Here is an 18513-nt window from a genome sequence, read left to right on the forward strand (position 1 = left end):
ATGGATCCACTTATATGATTAAATTCATGTTTATTCCTATTTTTATCCACCAACAAAAGAGAGGACTGTAGAATTTTGAAAACAATAATCTTGTAAGTGATATAAACAAATCAAAATTGAAGTTGCCAATAACACTATACACAGTTCATCTTCTTATATCTCACTTTCATTTTCTATCATTTCATATCTTGTGGAAGATTTTTTTCTCAAAAAATATTTGGAGAAGGGAAAAAAATTCATGTGATGTCAATTTAAATAATTCAGACCAATTAAATAGCCGGTTTTCAAGCTTTAAGTTCTTATTCTCAGATGGACCTTTCAAGAAAGCCATAAGTATTCATTAAATCCTAACTTAAGATAATGTTCTTGTCTATCACAACCAATATTTTTATTCTATTTATGAGGAAGATAAATCAAATTCATATAACAAAGAACAAGTTATGATTCTTTCACTCACACAACAAGGGAGAGTGATTGATCGAGAGATGGTGAGTATGGTCAAGAAGAAGAGCCCTACTATATATATCTTTCACTCTACACAAGTATAATTTCTCCACACAAAAACGTCTATATAGATACTCAAAGGACATATCAACTATTCTTGTAGTATGTAAGATGACTGACTCAACATGTTATTATCCAACACATATAGTTCCATGATAGCAAGAATGAAGACAAACAAATTGCTGCTACAGTAATAATTGTTGTCATCACAGACGTAGTGTCAGGTCTATCTCCTCCTGGTTTGCATTGGTATCGTTTGCAGCCGCACCGGCATGTGGCTTAAGTGATAGGGTTGGGTTTGTGGATGTTGATGGCCTTGACATGGTTGCTGTCGGTGGTCGTGCCCTCAGATAACCTGCAAAACCGGGGGTGTAGCTTCCTTGCCAGTACGCATGCCGCCGGAGCTCCTCCTCTCTTCGCGCAAGTCCAGCGTAATAGGGAGAAGCAAATCTGGGGAGGTGCCTTTGATCGAACCTCGATGTTGAGAAACCACTGCCGTTGTTGTTGAAGCTGTGAGGCAAATGATAAGGATGGTAGCGATGAGAATGTCTCGGGATGTGGTGGTATGGCGGATAGGCTGACGGCCGGAAATGGTTTCTGGCTGCGTGCATGAACGAGTGGTTGGCGTGCAAGAACGGGATGGATGAAGGCGGAGGCATCGGCGCTGCTGCTTGCATGCCGTAGATCTCAGCCTCGTGCTCGGCTCTTGTCTTGGCGTCCCGCTCCCGCCGGTGGCCATTCTGGTGGCCGCCCAACGCTTGCGAGCTAGTGAAGGTGCGGTCGCAGTACTGGCACTTGAAGGTCCGCTCTTCCTCCACTTTCTTCTCCGGTTGCTGCACCGATTCATCGCTCGTTTCTTCCTCGCCCATTCTTGATCTGTGAAGGAGTCCAAAGACAGTCACGGCGAGTTATGGGGCCGCAATCAAGGACAGAAGAAGATGAAGAGAGCTACGACTGTGGTGACGTAAAACAATGCAATTTGTGACTGAACAATTGGTCTCCTTTTATACCAGTGGGCGAGAGATCAAAAGGGATATGTTTCAACCCCTCAAACATGTCTAGATTACAAGGTTTTGCACCGATAGGAGGAGATCGATAGACATTATTTATGACAATAAAGACAACATTGTTTCCTTAAACATCGCATTCATCCCCTCCCACTCTTCGTTAGTTCTCTTATTAACGCTTGGCTTATATAAACATCACAAATTAGCTTTGGAGATCATGTAATTAATTTTAGTGGCAACATTGCCACAAAGAGAATAAAAGACTAGACGGTGGTTCTTGCAATTGGGACTCAATCCTCTGGCGCAAGGCATTAAACACATAACTGTTCAGTGATGCCAACATGAATCAAATCTGCAATTGTATGAAAAATAATTGGTTTAATTACTTGACTCACTTACTTGATTAGATTCCTAAAAATCTAATTGTAGCAAGTATTAGATCATTTTCCAGGGTGGTGATTTGTATATGCCATCCCACCTAATTATGCCATGTTTATAATCTTACTTGCTCTTGTACACATACACATCCAAGTCATTGAATTGAGAGCATCCTCACACAGACATCATTTTAAGGGGACCTGTAAAGGAAACTTACAAAGCTCAAATTCAAAGTCAGCTTGCCAAGGAATATGTAGATGTGAAATCAAATCAAAGAGATGCCTAATGAAGTTGGTGCCTTTGGCATGTACTTAATTGTGAAAGAAAATATTTGTTTCGGGTCGAAGAAATCGACTCTCTTTATTATATTTTCATAGAACATAAGGCAAAAAATTTTCGGATCTTAAGGTTGATTTACACATCACCAGTGGAACTAATGCAGATGAAGAAAACACAATTCATTCTTTGTGATGCTTAATCATTTAAACTTGATGCAATTTGAGTTTGGTTTTCATCCTCCCATCCATGGTGATACATAGACTCCACAAATGAAAGCTAAATAGAAAGATGATATTTTTGGGATACTCCTTGAACAAATCCATCTTGTGGTGAAAAAAATGTTATGGTGTTATATGAAATATTTGGAAAATTCCCATGTAGAACAACACTTCCATATTTCTTTCAATATATAAGCCATTATTATCGAGACATTGTTGCATGGACAATTAGGGCTCAGCAACAACACTTTGCTTTGCATCATGCATCCAAGACTTTCACGATTTGTTCTCTACTATTAGGGACAAGTAATCGGGAAACTTTCTGTGCCTCGTAGTTTTATTAGGTATAGCATTTCTTTGACGATCGAAGGAAACTAAATTAATGTTCTTGTTCTTATTTTGATTGAATATTATCATGTATATTTTTTTCTAAGACCAAGGAAAAGTCAACCAAGTCCAAGTCCAAGTCCAAGTCCGGTTGGTTAATTCTTTCTTCCTAACTTTTATCACCTTAAAATATAGATTTTATTTTCTTATTAAGCAAATCAAAGTCTCATTTATTCTTTTTTTAATGACTTAAAATCCTTATTTTTTTTAAATATTTGTTGTGATATTTGTTTTACCATGAAATTTTTAATTCTTATATTCATTTGCTAAGTAAAACTGATCAATGTGTCTTATGTACGTTTGAACAGACATATCGAAAGAGCTTTCGTTCTCTCAAAATGGAAGATAATAATTATCAATAAACGACACAACAAACTCAAATGAAGATACAAAAAATATGCACTTTTCAAGTTTATGAAAGAAATTAATTGGCTAACCAAATGGGCCATGTTGTCAACCCACGCTTCCGATTTTGATCAAGAATGATATATCGTGAGATATTGCTCGGTCGATATCACGAATAGCGGATGTCACTCGTTATGATCGCACTATAAAATTTGATAGGAAAACTCAATCCAAGTAAGAACTTGCTAAAAAAGATCTATAACTTTTCCGAAGAAGCAAAAAAATACATTTTTTTTCATTAGGAAGCATATGCTTGATAAAGGATACCCCTTGAGCTTCTATACTCATAGCAAACACAGTCCAACCAAAATATACTTTATCAAATAGTTAACGCACTCTCATCGAGAGAAATAAGAGCGACGGTAGAAATTAGAAAAACACATAACAAAGACTCTAAAACGTAATCAATTATGAGTAATATAGACATAGATTGTGCCTCTACTTCACTGCTTTCTCATAATAAGTTTATTTGGGGGCTGGGGGTTATTAGCAAAGCAATTTGATCATACCAAATGAGTTCTTTGATTTTAACAAGGGGCATTTTTGACCACCACATGCGCACGGCTTCATCAGTCGCGTGTGACTTCATTTGTCATCCACAACATCATCTATGACATCGCCCGATGAACACGGCCTCGTCCATCATCTTCAATTTCGTTCGTATCTGCGACATTCCCTAATGACCCATCCACTGGAAACGACGTTGTCCGTCATTCACCGCACATAGCTATGCATCCATCCGAAACATTGTCCATGACATTTTTCGATGACTATGTCCTCATCCACGCATGCAGCTTAGTCCCTTATGTGCGACATCGTCAGTCATCCATGATACGGTCTTTGTTGTCGATGCACTCATCTTAAAGTATACAGCTTATCTAATGTGATCTAACAAACATATCTTCTTATGGTCAATAAGTTATTACTCAGTAAACTTATAAGAAATAAGACTATTATATGAAATTTTAATATCATAATTAAATCAACTATCATATATTTAAGACAGAAGATACATACCTTTTATATACGATAATCAATAGGGTACCTTAGATGATACTTTAAATGTTGTGAAGTAATACATCGTGATACAACACATTCTATGACATAAATTTGTAAAGCAAAACTCTCATTGTCATCTCTTCTTATTTTTAGGACTCTATAGTAGAGTAGGGACATCTTAAGAGGTGAAAAGAATTCTTTATAATTATGATATGATCCCTAGAAGATCCTACTTATACATAAGCGAGAGCAGAAGGTAGTGTAATTAGGAGAGTCCCTCCCATCAAGATCATCTTCTAAAGAATTTTATTATAATTAAATTTTATTTCTATTGATCAATAATTATAATCAAAATCCAATCAAAACTATAATATATCTTAATTAAATAGAATCATATAATCTAACAAAACTATATAATGCATTTAACACAACCTTCTCGGTACACGTCTCCATGTGTTTGCCCGCACTTAACGTGCCCTAACCAGACAATGTGTGCAACACACCTAACACAACCTTAGCGATCAATGCATCTCCCTGCTCTCGACATGCATTGACTAGGAAAAACATGCAATATGCTTGATGTGACATACATAACTAATTTGTCTTCCTCTCACTCGATGTGCCTAAACTTGTGTTTCCTTACTCAATATGGTCTTTGTGGTTAATGCATCTCTTTGCGCTCGATACAACCTTCACAATCAATATATCTCCCTATGCTCAACACACCCAATGTTGCCTTCGCAGCTAACATACCTATTCATGCTTGACATGCCCTAATACAACAAGGTGTGACATGCAACCAATACAGCTTTCATGGACAATGCATTTACTTGCACACAATGCACCTTCATGACCAAGCATGCTCATGCACCCTAATTGAACAAAGTGTAAGATGCACCATAATATAGCATCATGTGCAACATGTGCAACGTGACCCTCGCAACCAATGTATCTTTGATGTCCAATACATTTATCTCAAACAAGAACTTATAGAGCAATTCCTTTGGTATATCGAGTACCAAGACTTATATTATACTTTGATAACATACAAGTCTTGTACAAACATAATGGAAACAAATGATATGATCAATATTTTGAATCAATTAACAGTCGACATATAGAGCTTAGTTGGTCAAATACACCATGTAATTCCCTAAAAACCCTAAATTTAGAATAATTTCAAATTAATAGGAAATTAGGAATATTCCATCTCAAATGGAATATTTTATCATTTTTTAACTAGACTTGATGATAAGTTGAGTTAAAGAGAATTTTTAAACCTAAATAAATACTTTTAAGTTAGAAAATAAATAAAATTAAATTAATTAAATATGAACATTAAAATTTTATTATTAAAGTTTCAAGACTCTATCTCTCACTCCTTAGTGTTCTTCATAATGTTGATAACCCTCGATCCTAATAGAAAGGAGCGAGATATTATCGGAGAAATAAATTTTGTAACACTCCTAGTTTAATAATAAATTTATAATTTTATTTTAATATTAAAGATAGATAATCTGTTTTAGGATCAGTAATAAATTATCCAAAATTTTCTATAAATTGTTTCAAGTTTTAGAATGCAATACATGAAATATAGGATTATTAATTATTTTAAAACCCAAATATTATTATAAATCTGATCAGACTATTTGATCTAATTTTCCACTAATTTTTTAAGTTTGTATCTGGAATTTTCATGATTTATTGAATTTTTAGCTCAGATTTATTAGTTCTTTATTATTTTAATTCATGAAAAATAGTTTTTTAGGAATTTACAAATCACGTTTATGTTTTCATTAAATTATTATTAATGTCTGGAATTTAGATCTCTTATTTATTAGATTTATTATGAAATTTTAGAACTCTATGTGAAAAATAAAAAGAAAATGGAAAAATCAAAATTTAAATTGATCTGACTCAGGTCAGATCTGAGTCAGACCAGTGTCGGGCTTGATCAGGCCCAGCCAGCCGACCGCCTGCAGACAGGCTTGATCCGGGTGCAAACCTGGTTCGCCTCAGGTCTAACGGGCTGACAGGCCCAGACCAGCGCAGCCTATCAGGCCTAAGGCTTGGCAGGCTCGGACCGTCCAGGCCCACCGCATGTCGACTGGCCAGCGGCCCAGCATGTGAGTTCACTGGGCTGATCCACGATCGGCCCATCACTGTATTGATCCGGTCCAACCTGTTTTCAGGCCTGCGATGGTTTGGATTAGTTATGAGTTGGACCGATAACCTTATTTTATGAGTTTGAGCTCAATTGACCGTTAAATTGAATTGGAATCGAATTAGTTGATCGATTTTGATCAGAGTGATTCTAAACTGATTTAGACTGGTATAAGCTTGTTTGACCTAAATTAAACTAAACCAAGTCCAAGTTAGATCAATTTATGATAATTCCATACTAGTAACGATAAGTTGGTTTTAGGTCTTGAATCACTCTGTTTTCTGATGTTAATAGATCATTTAAGAGTTTTAAGTTATTGAGATCGATTTATGAATTCAATTATTATTGCCCAATAAATAAGTGATTATCATTTAGCGAGTAGCATTCATTAGATCCAATCCGATCCTTTTAGTATGATTTGTTATTATTAATGGATGTAGATCAATCCTACGACTAATATAAGAAATGAGATTAATATGATAAGCAAATCTATATGATTCTTATATATAGATTCAGTATGCTCAAAGATAATTCTCTTCGGGGATTAATGAGCTATCAAACATAACAACTACATCGTTCCTCCATTTATTGTTGGGACGAATATGTCCTCGCTTCGACAGATAATGACAATACTCTATTTACTTCGTTTGTTCGAAGTGTAATATTGATTCACTTGGTATACTAGTTACTGTCGAAAGTATGCTGTAGTATATTATGAGATCTAATATGAGACTTGATATTAATATCTTTATAGTTGTGTTATCAAGGCTTATCTTCATATTTATGACTATATATTTTTGGTACTAATTAAAACTAAGTGATATTTATATATTAAATATTACTAAATTTATTATATGATATATTAAAAATATTATTACATATTTTAAGAGAATGTTTGGGAGGCTCTTACTCGCTACCATTAGATAGAGCTACAAGGAGGCAATTAGTTTCCATTATGATTTGATTTATTTAATGTTAGATTTTATAATTTTTAAAAATATTTAAAATTTATTTTAAATAAGTTTATTTAATTAACGTATATTTCTTTGAATTGTCCTGTCGAAAATATACCATGCACATGTTAAATAAAAAAAATTTGACTACAAGATATGACACACTAAATTAGAAGGAAAGAATATTTTTTAAAATATTTCTTATTTGTAAATATTCATTTGGTTACTCTACAAATAGAAGAGGTCTATATAATCGAGGATTAAAATAAATCTTTTCAACTTCGGACTCGCTAATCATATCGGGCATTTATCTAGTGCTAGTTTAACATGCGACATGAGAAAAACTTACCTTGAGGGATTTGTCATGAAGCATCAAATAATATTTAAGAAATCCATTTCTAAATCCATCAATCAATTAAATAACCTTGAGAGATTTGTGGCATGAGACATTAAATTCATTGGTCATATTTAATAAATATTTTTGGATATGATAGAAAATATATAATCAACTAGTCATCCCTAATCATATCAATGTCACGTATGACTCATAAAAAGATAAAGATTCTGAAAGCCTAGCACCCTCCCACCCACATGGATAGGAGTTCAAAAGGTAGCTCAGGTTAGTTACTGAGTTGTTGAACTTCCTCCCTTGTAGAATATTTATATAAATATTCACGAAAGTTTAAAGGATAACTCGGGTCGATTATGAACTATTTACAAATTGCCTCCCATATAGAATATTTATAGAAATATTTTTAAAATTCCAAGAGCAACTCGAGTCAATTACGAACAACCTCCCTCATGGAATATTCATTAGAATATTCTCGAAAGTCTAAGGGATAGCTTGGGTCGGTTACGAATAGCCTCCCTTGTAGAATCTTTATGAAATATTTTTTTTCTCCTCAAGTTTAGTATAAAAACGCACCCTTAACTCTTGATTAGGATAGAGGTGCCTTAGTACTGACTTAAGTATCGGAGGGATTACTCGGGAAGCTCCTCCTGACCTTAGTATGTGTGTAGGTAACGAGTCTAGAGAAACCATGCTCTATTCCGAATGACTCCTCGCATACGGATGAGGGTCAAGTTGTGCTAATGAAGACGTCAATGATATTTTTTCTTGATAGGATATATGAATAATTTTTATAATGAGATCAGAATTTTATATTATAGACCTAAATTAACTATTATGAATCATAACATATTAAGAATTTAGCATGTGTACCCTCATCTAAATAAATACAATTGCTACACTCCTAATACTAAAACCTCACAATTGAGAAGAACTTTTGCGAGAGGAGAGAGACATCCTGACCTGAGTTGCAAAAGCTAGACACTAGATGACCTAAGGATCAACTTACCTTTTGGAATCGAAGCCGAAAAGAAAGCTTCCCAAAGTTAGGACTCGAGTAGTTGAATGAGCCTCACTAAATAAACTAAGGGAGGTTTATAGACAAAGGATGACATCTCTCCTCCCAAGATTTGTGCAAGTGTCCTTTCAAGATCATATATATCATATCAAAGGAACACTTCCTCATTATTACTAAGATATCATTTAAGGAAAAAATCTCTCTCCCATCCATTCTGAAGAAGATATGGGGAAATCTCCCTCTCCTCTACTGTCAGGGTATTGATCGAGGAGGATATGAGAAAATCTCCCTCTCTCTTTCGATGCTAAAGCACCAGAGTCTTCCTCGAGCGTCTCTCTCTCTCTCTCTCTCTCTCTCTCTCTCTCTCTTTCATTATTAAAATGCTAATTGAGGAGGATGTAAAGAATATATGCTTAGCCCTACTTGTCGGAATCAAACCCTTGATCATGTGGTGTCGATCGGGGAAAGCAATCTTCCGCCCTCTCACGATGAAGCCACTCTCCATGATTGAATCAAAGTGTCCACGTGAGATTGCTCCGACAAGATGCGCGAGTCAAAAAAATCTAACCAATGAAAAAAGAAACCTACTACTATGAAAGATTAGGCTAAAGGGTACATGAGTCAAAGAAAATCTGACTCACAAGTCGAGAAAACCTGACCCGCATAAAAAGAAACCTGTTATAGAAGATTAAGCCAAAGGGTGCCCGAAGCACACGAGTCAAGGAAAATCTGACTTGCACCAAGTAAAACTTGGTACAATGGAAGTACAAGGTGAAGTATACCTAAGGTGCGTGAGTCAAGAAAACTCAACTCATAAAAGAAACCCACTATAGTAAAAGATCAAGCCAAAGGGTGCCCGAGACGCATGAGTCAAGAAAAATCTAACTTGCACTAGGTAAAACCCACTATGATAGAAGCACATGACAAAGTAAGCCTAAGATAAGTGAGTTAGAAAATCCTAATCCGTAGATTATATAAAAATATAATCTACCATGATGGAGATGTAAAGCCTATTATCTCTGAGGTGCCTAATTCGAAAAAAACTTGATCTGTCGAAAGAAATTCTAGATGCTCTTATACCCCAAAAAAGAAAAAAAACCAAACATGCTTCGAACTCCAAAAGCTACAAAGCACACATTGATAAATGATAAAAAAAAATATAATCAACTGGCCATCACTTGCTATGTCAATACTGCATAAGGCCCATAGGAAGATAAGGGCCTAAGAAACCCAACACCCACTTGCCCATATAGATAGGAGTCCAAAAGACAACTTAAGTCAGTTATCAAGTTGCTTAGCTACCTCCCATTCAAAATATTTGTAAGAATATTTTTTAATATTTGCAAGAATACTCTCGAATATTTGTAAAAGACGTCCAAGGTGCATAAGTCGAGAAAAATCTAACTCATGTTAAGTACAATCTATCACGACGAAGATGCAAGGCCTGATATCTCTGATAAGCCTAATTCAAAAAAAACTTGATTGATTGACGAAAATCCTAAATGCTCCCATACCAAAAAAAAATAAAATCAAACAATGTGCTTCGAACTCCAAAACTTCAAACTATACATTTGGGATAAGACAAATGATAGGAAATATATAATCAGCTAGTCATCACTTGCCATGTCAATGCTACATAAGTCCTATAGGAAGATAAAGACATAGGAAGCCCACTTGCCCATATAGATAGGAGTCCAAAAGACAGCTCAGGTCAGTTATCAAACTGCCTAGCTACCTCTCATGTAGAATATTCTTGAAAGTTTAAGGACAGTTCGAGTCAATTATATTTCCCTTATGAAATATTCATAGGAATATTCATGAAAGTTTAAGAACAGCTCGGATCAATTATATTTCTCTTATGAAATATTCAAAAAAGTCCAAGAGACAAATCGGGTAGATTATAAATAGCCTCTGTTGAAAAATTCGTAAGAGTATTTTTGAAAGTTCAAAAATAACTTCTTAACAATAATTTTTGAAAGTTCAAAAGTAACTCGAGTTGGTTAGGGAAGTAGTCTGTCGATACTAACGAGGAACTAGCTCCTTGTTCAGTAACTAGTATGAGAGACTCATTGATATTTTTTTCCTGATAAGATATATGAATAATTTTTTATAATGAGATTAGAACTTTATATTAAAGATCCAAATTAACTATTAGGAACCATAACGGATTAATAATTTTGCATGCCTACCCTCATCTAAAAAAACGCAGTTGCTACACTACCAAGCTAAAACATCACGGTCTCTTACACCGTATCAAAATCCTGCCTTTGGAAGGACAACCAGAAGAGCTCAAATGACTTGGATTGGCCTCAGAATGGTGTCCCGCTCTCGCTCCTATCCGTGGGACTGTAGAGAGCAGACCTGTTCCGGGGCCGGTTCTCCTCGAGCTGCTTCACCACCTCATTCATGTCCGGCCTCACCGACGCCACCGGAGCGCAACACCCCATCGCCAGCCTCAACGCCTGCACCAACCCCTCCTCTGTTGGGCTCCTCACCCCCTTCAAGACCTCCGCGTCGAATACCTCCATCGTCGCCTCCTCCAGCACCGCCACCTTCACCAGTGACGGGAGATCCACGACGTCACCGTCCCTCCCGGTCCCCTTTCCGGGCTTCTTGCCTATCAGGATCTCCAGCAGAAGTATACCAAAGGCGTACACATCCGTCCTTGCATTGCATTTCTTCATCTTCTGCAGCTCCGGCGCCTTGTAGCCGTCCGATCTCGCGGCGGACACCACCTCGTCGGCCACGGCAGGAACCATCAGCTTCTCCAGCCCGAACTCGATGAGCCTCGGCACAAAGAACTCGTCCACCAGCACGTTCTTCGACCGCACGTTTCCATGGGTTATGGGCGTCTCCAGACCGGCGTGGAGGTGCGCGAGTCCCCTTGCCACACCGAGCGCTATCTTGTGCCGGCGGGTCCAGTTCAACAGCGGCTTTCCCCCTCGAGAGTCTGCAGAACACAAAGTTGTGAGCTTTAGATGTCATTGGATCGGAAAGAAGGTAATTCTTGGATATCTTCGGCAATGGACAGACAGTGAAGGAGGTCATGAAGGGTTCTATTGCGGTGGTAGTCGTAGATGAGCAGCTTCTCGCCTCGCTTCCCTTGGTAGAAAGCTCTCAGCGCCGACAAGTACTCGTGCCGAACTCGCCCGAGTTGCCGGATAACCGGCACGCACTCAGCTTGATCCTTGCAGCTGCCTTCTCTCAGCAGCCGTAGAGAAATGTGTCCTCCGTCGACCAGCCTCGCCTTGTACACAGCCCCGTAGCTCATCTTCTCCATCACTTGCCCGGTGGCGTTCAGCACGTCCTCAAGCGTCAGATGCTCACCGCCCTGAAACACCATCAGCTTCCCATCCCCGCCGTCGGTCCCGTCCTCCTCGAACACCAAGCCCTCCTCTCCGTTCGCCTTCCTTCCCATGTTCCTCCTCTTCCTCGCCTGTACCCAAACAAAGGACACCGACGCAAGGACCACTGCCCCAGCCAGCGAACCAATCACGATTCCGGCGATGGATCTGGAAGTCAGACCGGAAGTTGAGCCGCATTTCCCCACCGTCGATGGACCGCAGATCACCAGATTGTTCCCCTGGAACGCCTCCGCCGTGAACCTGGACTTCCGGAAGGACTCTGGCAATGGCCCGGTGAAGCTGTTGTACGAAAGATTCAATCTTTCTATTTTACTGAGCCCAGCGAGCGAGCCCGGGACAGAGCCGAAGAAGCTATTGCTGCTGAGGTCGAGCTCCACCAGCTCACGGAAATCGGAGATGAACTTAGGAAAGGGCCCTTGGAATCGGTTGTTGCGCAAGTCGAGAATTTTAAGCTTGTCGCAATTCGTACTAGGCTCAGCAGGGTCGGGAACGGCGCCGGAGAGCTTGTTTCCGTGGAGGCGGAGCGAGACGAGGCGGTCGCAGAGGTTCCAGATGGACGGCGGGAGGGCGCCTTCGAGGATGTTGCCAGCGAGGTCAAGGTCGGCGAGGGCGGGGGCGTTGCCGAGCTCGAGGGGAATGGGGCCGATCAGGGAGTTGACACCGAGGTAAAGGGACTCGAGGTAGGAGAACTGGCCAAGCTCCGGCGCGAGAGAGCCAGCGAGGGCGGCAGCAGGTAGGCGGATGGAGAGGAGGTGGAGGGAGGGGTCGGAGGAAAGACTGAGGTTGGAGCGGACGGCCGGGTCGTCCTCGCACCGGAGTGCGGTGGCGGCGCCTCCAGCAGACCAGCGTAGACCGCGCCATAGGCAAAGGGGGAGGGAGGCATTCCAAGAGGAGAGCTCGGCGTTGGCGGCAGAGCCTTGGAGGGCGGGCTTTATTTTGTCGAGGAGGAGGATAACGTCGGTTGCGATCGGCTCTGAGGAAGAAAAGGAGAAGAACACAGACAGGCAGACAAAGAAGAAGATGGATGAGGATGCCAGAGTAGGAAACAGAGGAAAAGGAGAAACTTTTGAAGCCAAAGGAGGCATTTTGGGACGCAAAGAGGAGAGGAGAAGTGCAAACAGAGTAGATGGAGTAGAAGGATTGGTTTTGCAGAAGAGAGTGGCTGTATGTTCTTCTTAGAAAGGGGGGAGGAGAGGCGACATCTAAGGAACAGACGAAGCGAGTGGAAGGCGCGGGATTCAGAGGCAGGGTTCCTGCAGCAACCCTCCTCTCATCTCAGGCTTTGGTGGACTGCTTTGGGACCCCTCTTCTCTGCAGCAACCCTCCTGTCATCATCCTATGTTCTCCTCTTCCATGAAGCAAAACATCCCAATGCAGTGAAACCAATTCATGCTGTCTCCACAACGCCAGAAATTGACCTCTGTGTTCTTTCTTCCTCATAAAAGCATAACACATGAGGGGAAGCAATCTAATGACAGAAGATGAGAGATTAGTGAGCAGTAGTAAGATTAAAGGAGAAACAAATGGCGACAAATACAGTCAAATTTAGTTTCCCAACATCATTTTCTTGAGAAGAACAAAAGTGATATGGAAAGCCCATCTCATGGCATGTGACTGTTCCTTCAGAAAGAACAGGAGGGTATCGACAAGCTTTTCCGGGCACAGCACCGAGAATTGAGGCACGAGATTATTATTTCACATCATTCATGACATGACATGAGGTGAAGAATGGGCGGAGTCATCTCTCCCACCCAAAACGAAGAACAACACTTCTGCTTTGTGCCTGCAACCTTCTCTTCGCAGGCACCCAATGCGTGAACAGTAGCATTGGACGGGGGAAGATACAATTACTGAGCAATTACGCGCAGCTATGAAGCACATAGAACGAGAAAGAACACAAGATAGTGTGCATAGTTGATGTGTTTAATTACCCACAAATATTGCTGCTGTGATAAAGAACAGTTGAGTTAATGTGCAAGGCGACAAGGAGTCATCAACAAAGAGCTAGAAAACAAGCAATCTGAGATCCATACAGATACATTCATTACCAAAGTAAGATCAAATAGAACCAAATAATATTAATTGCAATCCCCCCAAAATCACTAAATTTAGAATAATTCTAAAATTAATTAAGAATTATGAATATATTTCATCTTAAACAGAATATTTATTTATTTTAATTGGATTTGATGATAGGATGATTAAAAAGGAGTTTTAAACTTAAATCAACTCATTTTAAGTTAGGAAATAGATAAAATTTAATTGAAAAAAATTATGTTGAAAAGATTAGTAGGTTATGAATAATTAATAAAAAAATTAAATCGAGACGATTTTTCCAGAAATCCCAAAAATTTACTAAATATAACAAAAACAGAAAATAACATAAAATTATAAAATTACTCCTGTTGACCAACTTTTGACTATAGTTGACCACAGTCGATCACAGTTGACCACAGCAACGGTCAACTTCCTCTTCTCTGCGGTTGTTGCCAAGAGCACAGTGACCGACCGGCGGAGTCTCGCCGGAGAAGAAGCTTCAACGTCGAGTAATTCTTGCTTGGATTTGGGTTGGAGCAGTGGGAGATCTTTCTCACGTCTTCCTCCCTACTTCTCCTCTCTTCTTCTCACCTTTCCTTCTCTCCATCGCTTGCCCTGCTGTTGGTCCCAAAAGCTCCATTTATAGGAGCGAGGGAAGTTGGAGCGCTCGCTGCCCGCGAGCGGAGAGGTGCGGCTGCGATGGGCGACTGCGGCGAGCAGCACGCGGGCGGCTACGGCCTACGGAGGGCAACTACGGTGAAGTGGCGCGGGTAGCGGTGGGAGCCGCACAATGAGGAACGCAGCATGAAACTTCCCCTCGTGCGGACGGCGGCGCAAGCACAAGCAGCGAACGCTGCGATGATGAAGATACTTGGGTGCCGCTGAATGTAGTCAACATCCTGCTATGACTCGATCATTCAAACGTCTTTCTCCCTACTTCTCTATGCTTCTCACTTTTCCTTCTCTCCATCGCTTACCCTGCGCTGGTTCTCCAAAGTTCCATTTACAGGAGCAAGGGAAGGTGGAACGGGCGATGGCTGTGTGCAACGGGCGACTATGGTGAAGTGGTGCGGGTGAAGGAGCATGGGTAGGACTAGCCAAGTCGATGACCAGCAGCACCTTATTCACCCGGGTGGCGTCAAGGTGAGTGGTCGGCTTAGTGGGTAGACTCATATGCGCCGTGGCTCGATAGGTTCGACGTCCGTTCGACGTGGGTTAAGCATTGATTCGACTCGAACTCAGTACAGGATCGACGTGGGTGTAGCAGCGATACGGGCTCGAGTCTGTCCAGCAAACCATGATTGAGCTGACGGCACAACCCATTCAGGTGTGGCCCCTTTGTGGCCTGCCGACTACGGCTCAGCGCACAGCCAGCCCAATCGTCGTCCTTGTCGAGTCGCCCCTGTTCATGTGCATTGTGTGTGTGAGTCTTAGTGGGTCGGATGAGAACTTGACCCGATACCTATACACTGACTGAGCCCGAATCCAAGCCTATAAGACCCGAATCAGTTGGCTCGCAGCATTACTCTTAAGTTTTTACAATTCCGTATTCAGGCTTTGGTTCGTTCAGTAACTCTCTTTTAACATGTTTTATGAGTTTGAGTGCAATTGACCCTTAAATTAGATCTAACTATATCCGATCTAAATCAATTTAGGATAATTCTAGACAAGTTGTAGGATGGGTCAATGAGGTTCTAATTGAATTCAGTTTGATTCGAATCAATTGGATTGATTCAATTAGGGTTCAAGCTAGTTAAGGATTAATTAAGGTATGATTATGAATATTAATGATGTTAATATATCATTTATGAGTTTTAAGTTATTAATATATCATTTATGAGTTTTAACTCTGGTTTAATATGTTTTATGTGTTTGAGCCCGGTTAACCTTTAAATTGAATCTAAATTAAACCGGTTTTGATGATGATTCTAAATTCTAGACTAGTTTTATAAGGATTGTCGGATGGGTCAATTTGGATTCAAATTCACTAAAAGAGACCGAGAGGTCTTACCTATCAATTCAATAATATTTGAGTAACTTATGCCATAAGTTTTTTTTACCGATGGATTCATTTTGAGGTTATTTATCAAGTTTGATAAAATTCATAATTGATTCTTCGTCATCCTAAAAAGAGACGAAATAACCTATCATAATCTCTCCTAGACTCTAAAAATATTATTTTATATCAAGTGTTTTAATGGTAGGAAGCATTTAGTGACTAGCGAGGGTAAATAAATTAGGAAAAACTAATAATGGGTGAGATATGTAGCATATAAGGCTTTACAAATTAAGAAAAACAAAGATAATTATAAGTTTCTTCAATTTCGTTCTAAGATCCATATTTTTCGATTGTTGCACCAACCTATGGAACATATTAAGATAGAAGCATCAATTAGAAAGAAGGTGTTGATCGATTGAGAAAATATTTATGTTACCAATGTATGAATATATCTTGATTAAGTACGAATGAATCTTTGTATAGTATGAATATAATGTGAATATCATACGAACAGTGCGAAAATATTTTCTGTGCATTAGGCAACACATCATTTAAATCTTATATAGGTGAGATTGTATTCTCTCCATTATAGGCTATTAATTTTAGAGCCTATTTTATTATAACCATTAATCTTAGAGGGTAAGAAGGTTGTTCGATGATCTTACCTAATATTTATCTTACAAATATTAGTGATGGTTGTACCACCCGAAATGATACGAAATGGATAATATATACTAGTTTGAACGATCCGATCTATATCTATAATAATAATCAAACGTGAGCTCGCACATATAACATTATCGTTGTTATTACTATCGCTACTTCATCGTTATTATTGTTGGTATCATTATTTCATAACGTTACAACTGCAACACTGCTATCAACACTATTGTCACCGCATTCCATTTTCTTCCAAAAACACTCTTTATCTCTTTTTCTCCGCCATCACTTTTCCTTCTCCACTATCACTTCTTCCTCCACCAGTATTTCTACCTCAATTGCTTTTTCCTCTTATCTCTCTTTTTCTTCCTCTTCCAAATATCATGTATATCGACATATGATACATCACGATATATATCGATTCGATAGATTATCAAAATAGGTCCGATACCAAAAACGATGATCCTTGCCAAGTATTACTGGATTGAGTGTGAACACATCGTTTAAAGTGTGATCATAGTGTCAATAAATAAATGATATATTAGGCAACATATCATTTAAATATAATACACGTATCTATTTATACCCAAGTAAAAATCAATAAGAATCTCTTGCGAGTTATCTCTCCTTCTTCTTCCGGGAGGCCTTTCATTCTCCTAAGCCAAGCAGAAATGCCACAAGCAAAGACAGAAACCATCATTGATAGCCCTGATTGTTTATTTCTCTCAATAGATATCTTGACAAAGATTAGCGAAGAGCTTCCCATCCCACACCGTGTTTGCTTTGAAGCTACATGCAGGGGTTGGAGTTTTGCAGTCTTGCCCATGGTCGTCCCCTCTCCACGTCTCCTCCTACCTGGCGAGGATGGTGAGCAGAGTGGGTCTTGCGCATTCTTTATCTCCAACGTATGGTGGTCATATATTCACCGACTCCCCACTCCGTGAGCTTCCTGGCAGGCGTTGTGTTGGCTCTCAAACAGGTTGGACTGCTTCACCTTCTCCCCACTCGCTGAGCTTCGTACGGTGCGTTGTGTTGGCTCTCACGCTGGTTGGCTTGCAGTCAAAGATGTACACCTCCATATTAGCCTCCTTAATCCGCTAACAATGACTCAAGTTCACCTTCCCTACTTCACCACCCTCCCAAAATGGAGGTGGTGGTAACCCAAAGCACTTCCCTAACCGAGGGCCTTATTTTCTCAGTCTTGATCAAGTTCATGATTGCTAGATTCAGGAGGTCACTTTTTTATAAAATTAATTTAAATAGTAATAAAAATAGAATTTTAGATTAAGATATGAGTTATTAGTTTTTTTTATACATAGATGAGGACAAGAAGGTTTGTTAGGTTATGATTGATTTTTTTTCTCATTTAAAAAATTATATTTATCCTTTTGACTAATATAAATACATGTTTTTGGATGAGTCGAAGGAGTTGTAGATTGAAAGCACTGTTTATTTTTTCTACTATCTTCTCTCTTTTTTTTTCTAATTTTTTAAAAAAATCAACAAGTGTGGTATCAAATCTAAGAAGAGCTCTATTTTTCAATCTTTAAAGGTAAAAAATTAATCCTGGACTATTAAAATGAGCTCTATTTATTTCATAAGGATTATGAAATTTGGTATTTGGTAGTTTTATTGATGATATGTAAGATCTCAATATTACTAAAGATTAAAAAGATCAAATGAATGAAAATATGTATAAAGATATAAGAGCTCTCTATATGTTATAATAAGTAATAGATGAGTCCATATTTTCTTGAATTATATTAGCATCAATATTAACATAAGCTTGAA

At 39.0% G+C, this 18513-nt stretch overlaps 1 protein-coding gene across 1 annotated transcript; it reads right to left on the bottom strand.

Annotated features, from left to right (window-relative positions):
- Nucleotides 1–10843: 10843 nt before the first annotated feature.
- Nucleotides 10844–13552, bottom strand: LOC103980591 (putative kinase-like protein TMKL1). Its single transcript, XM_009397029.3, has 2 exons — nucleotides 11695–13552; nucleotides 10844–11611 (listed from the first exon to the last, which is right to left on the bottom strand). The coding sequence occupies exons 1-2, from the start codon at nucleotides 13109–13111 to the stop codon at nucleotides 10971–10973; spliced, it is 2058 nt and encodes a 685-aa protein (XP_009395304.2). The 5' UTR covers nucleotides 13112–13552; the 3' UTR covers nucleotides 10844–10970.
- Nucleotides 13553–18513: the final 4961 nt, after the last annotated feature.

The sequence above is a fragment of the Musa acuminata genome, chromosome BXJ3-4, assembly GCF_036884655.1.
Source record: "Musa acuminata AAA Group cultivar baxijiao chromosome BXJ3-4, Cavendish_Baxijiao_AAA, whole genome shotgun sequence".
Lineage (NCBI taxonomy): Eukaryota > Viridiplantae > Streptophyta > Magnoliopsida > Zingiberales > Musaceae > Musa > Musa acuminata.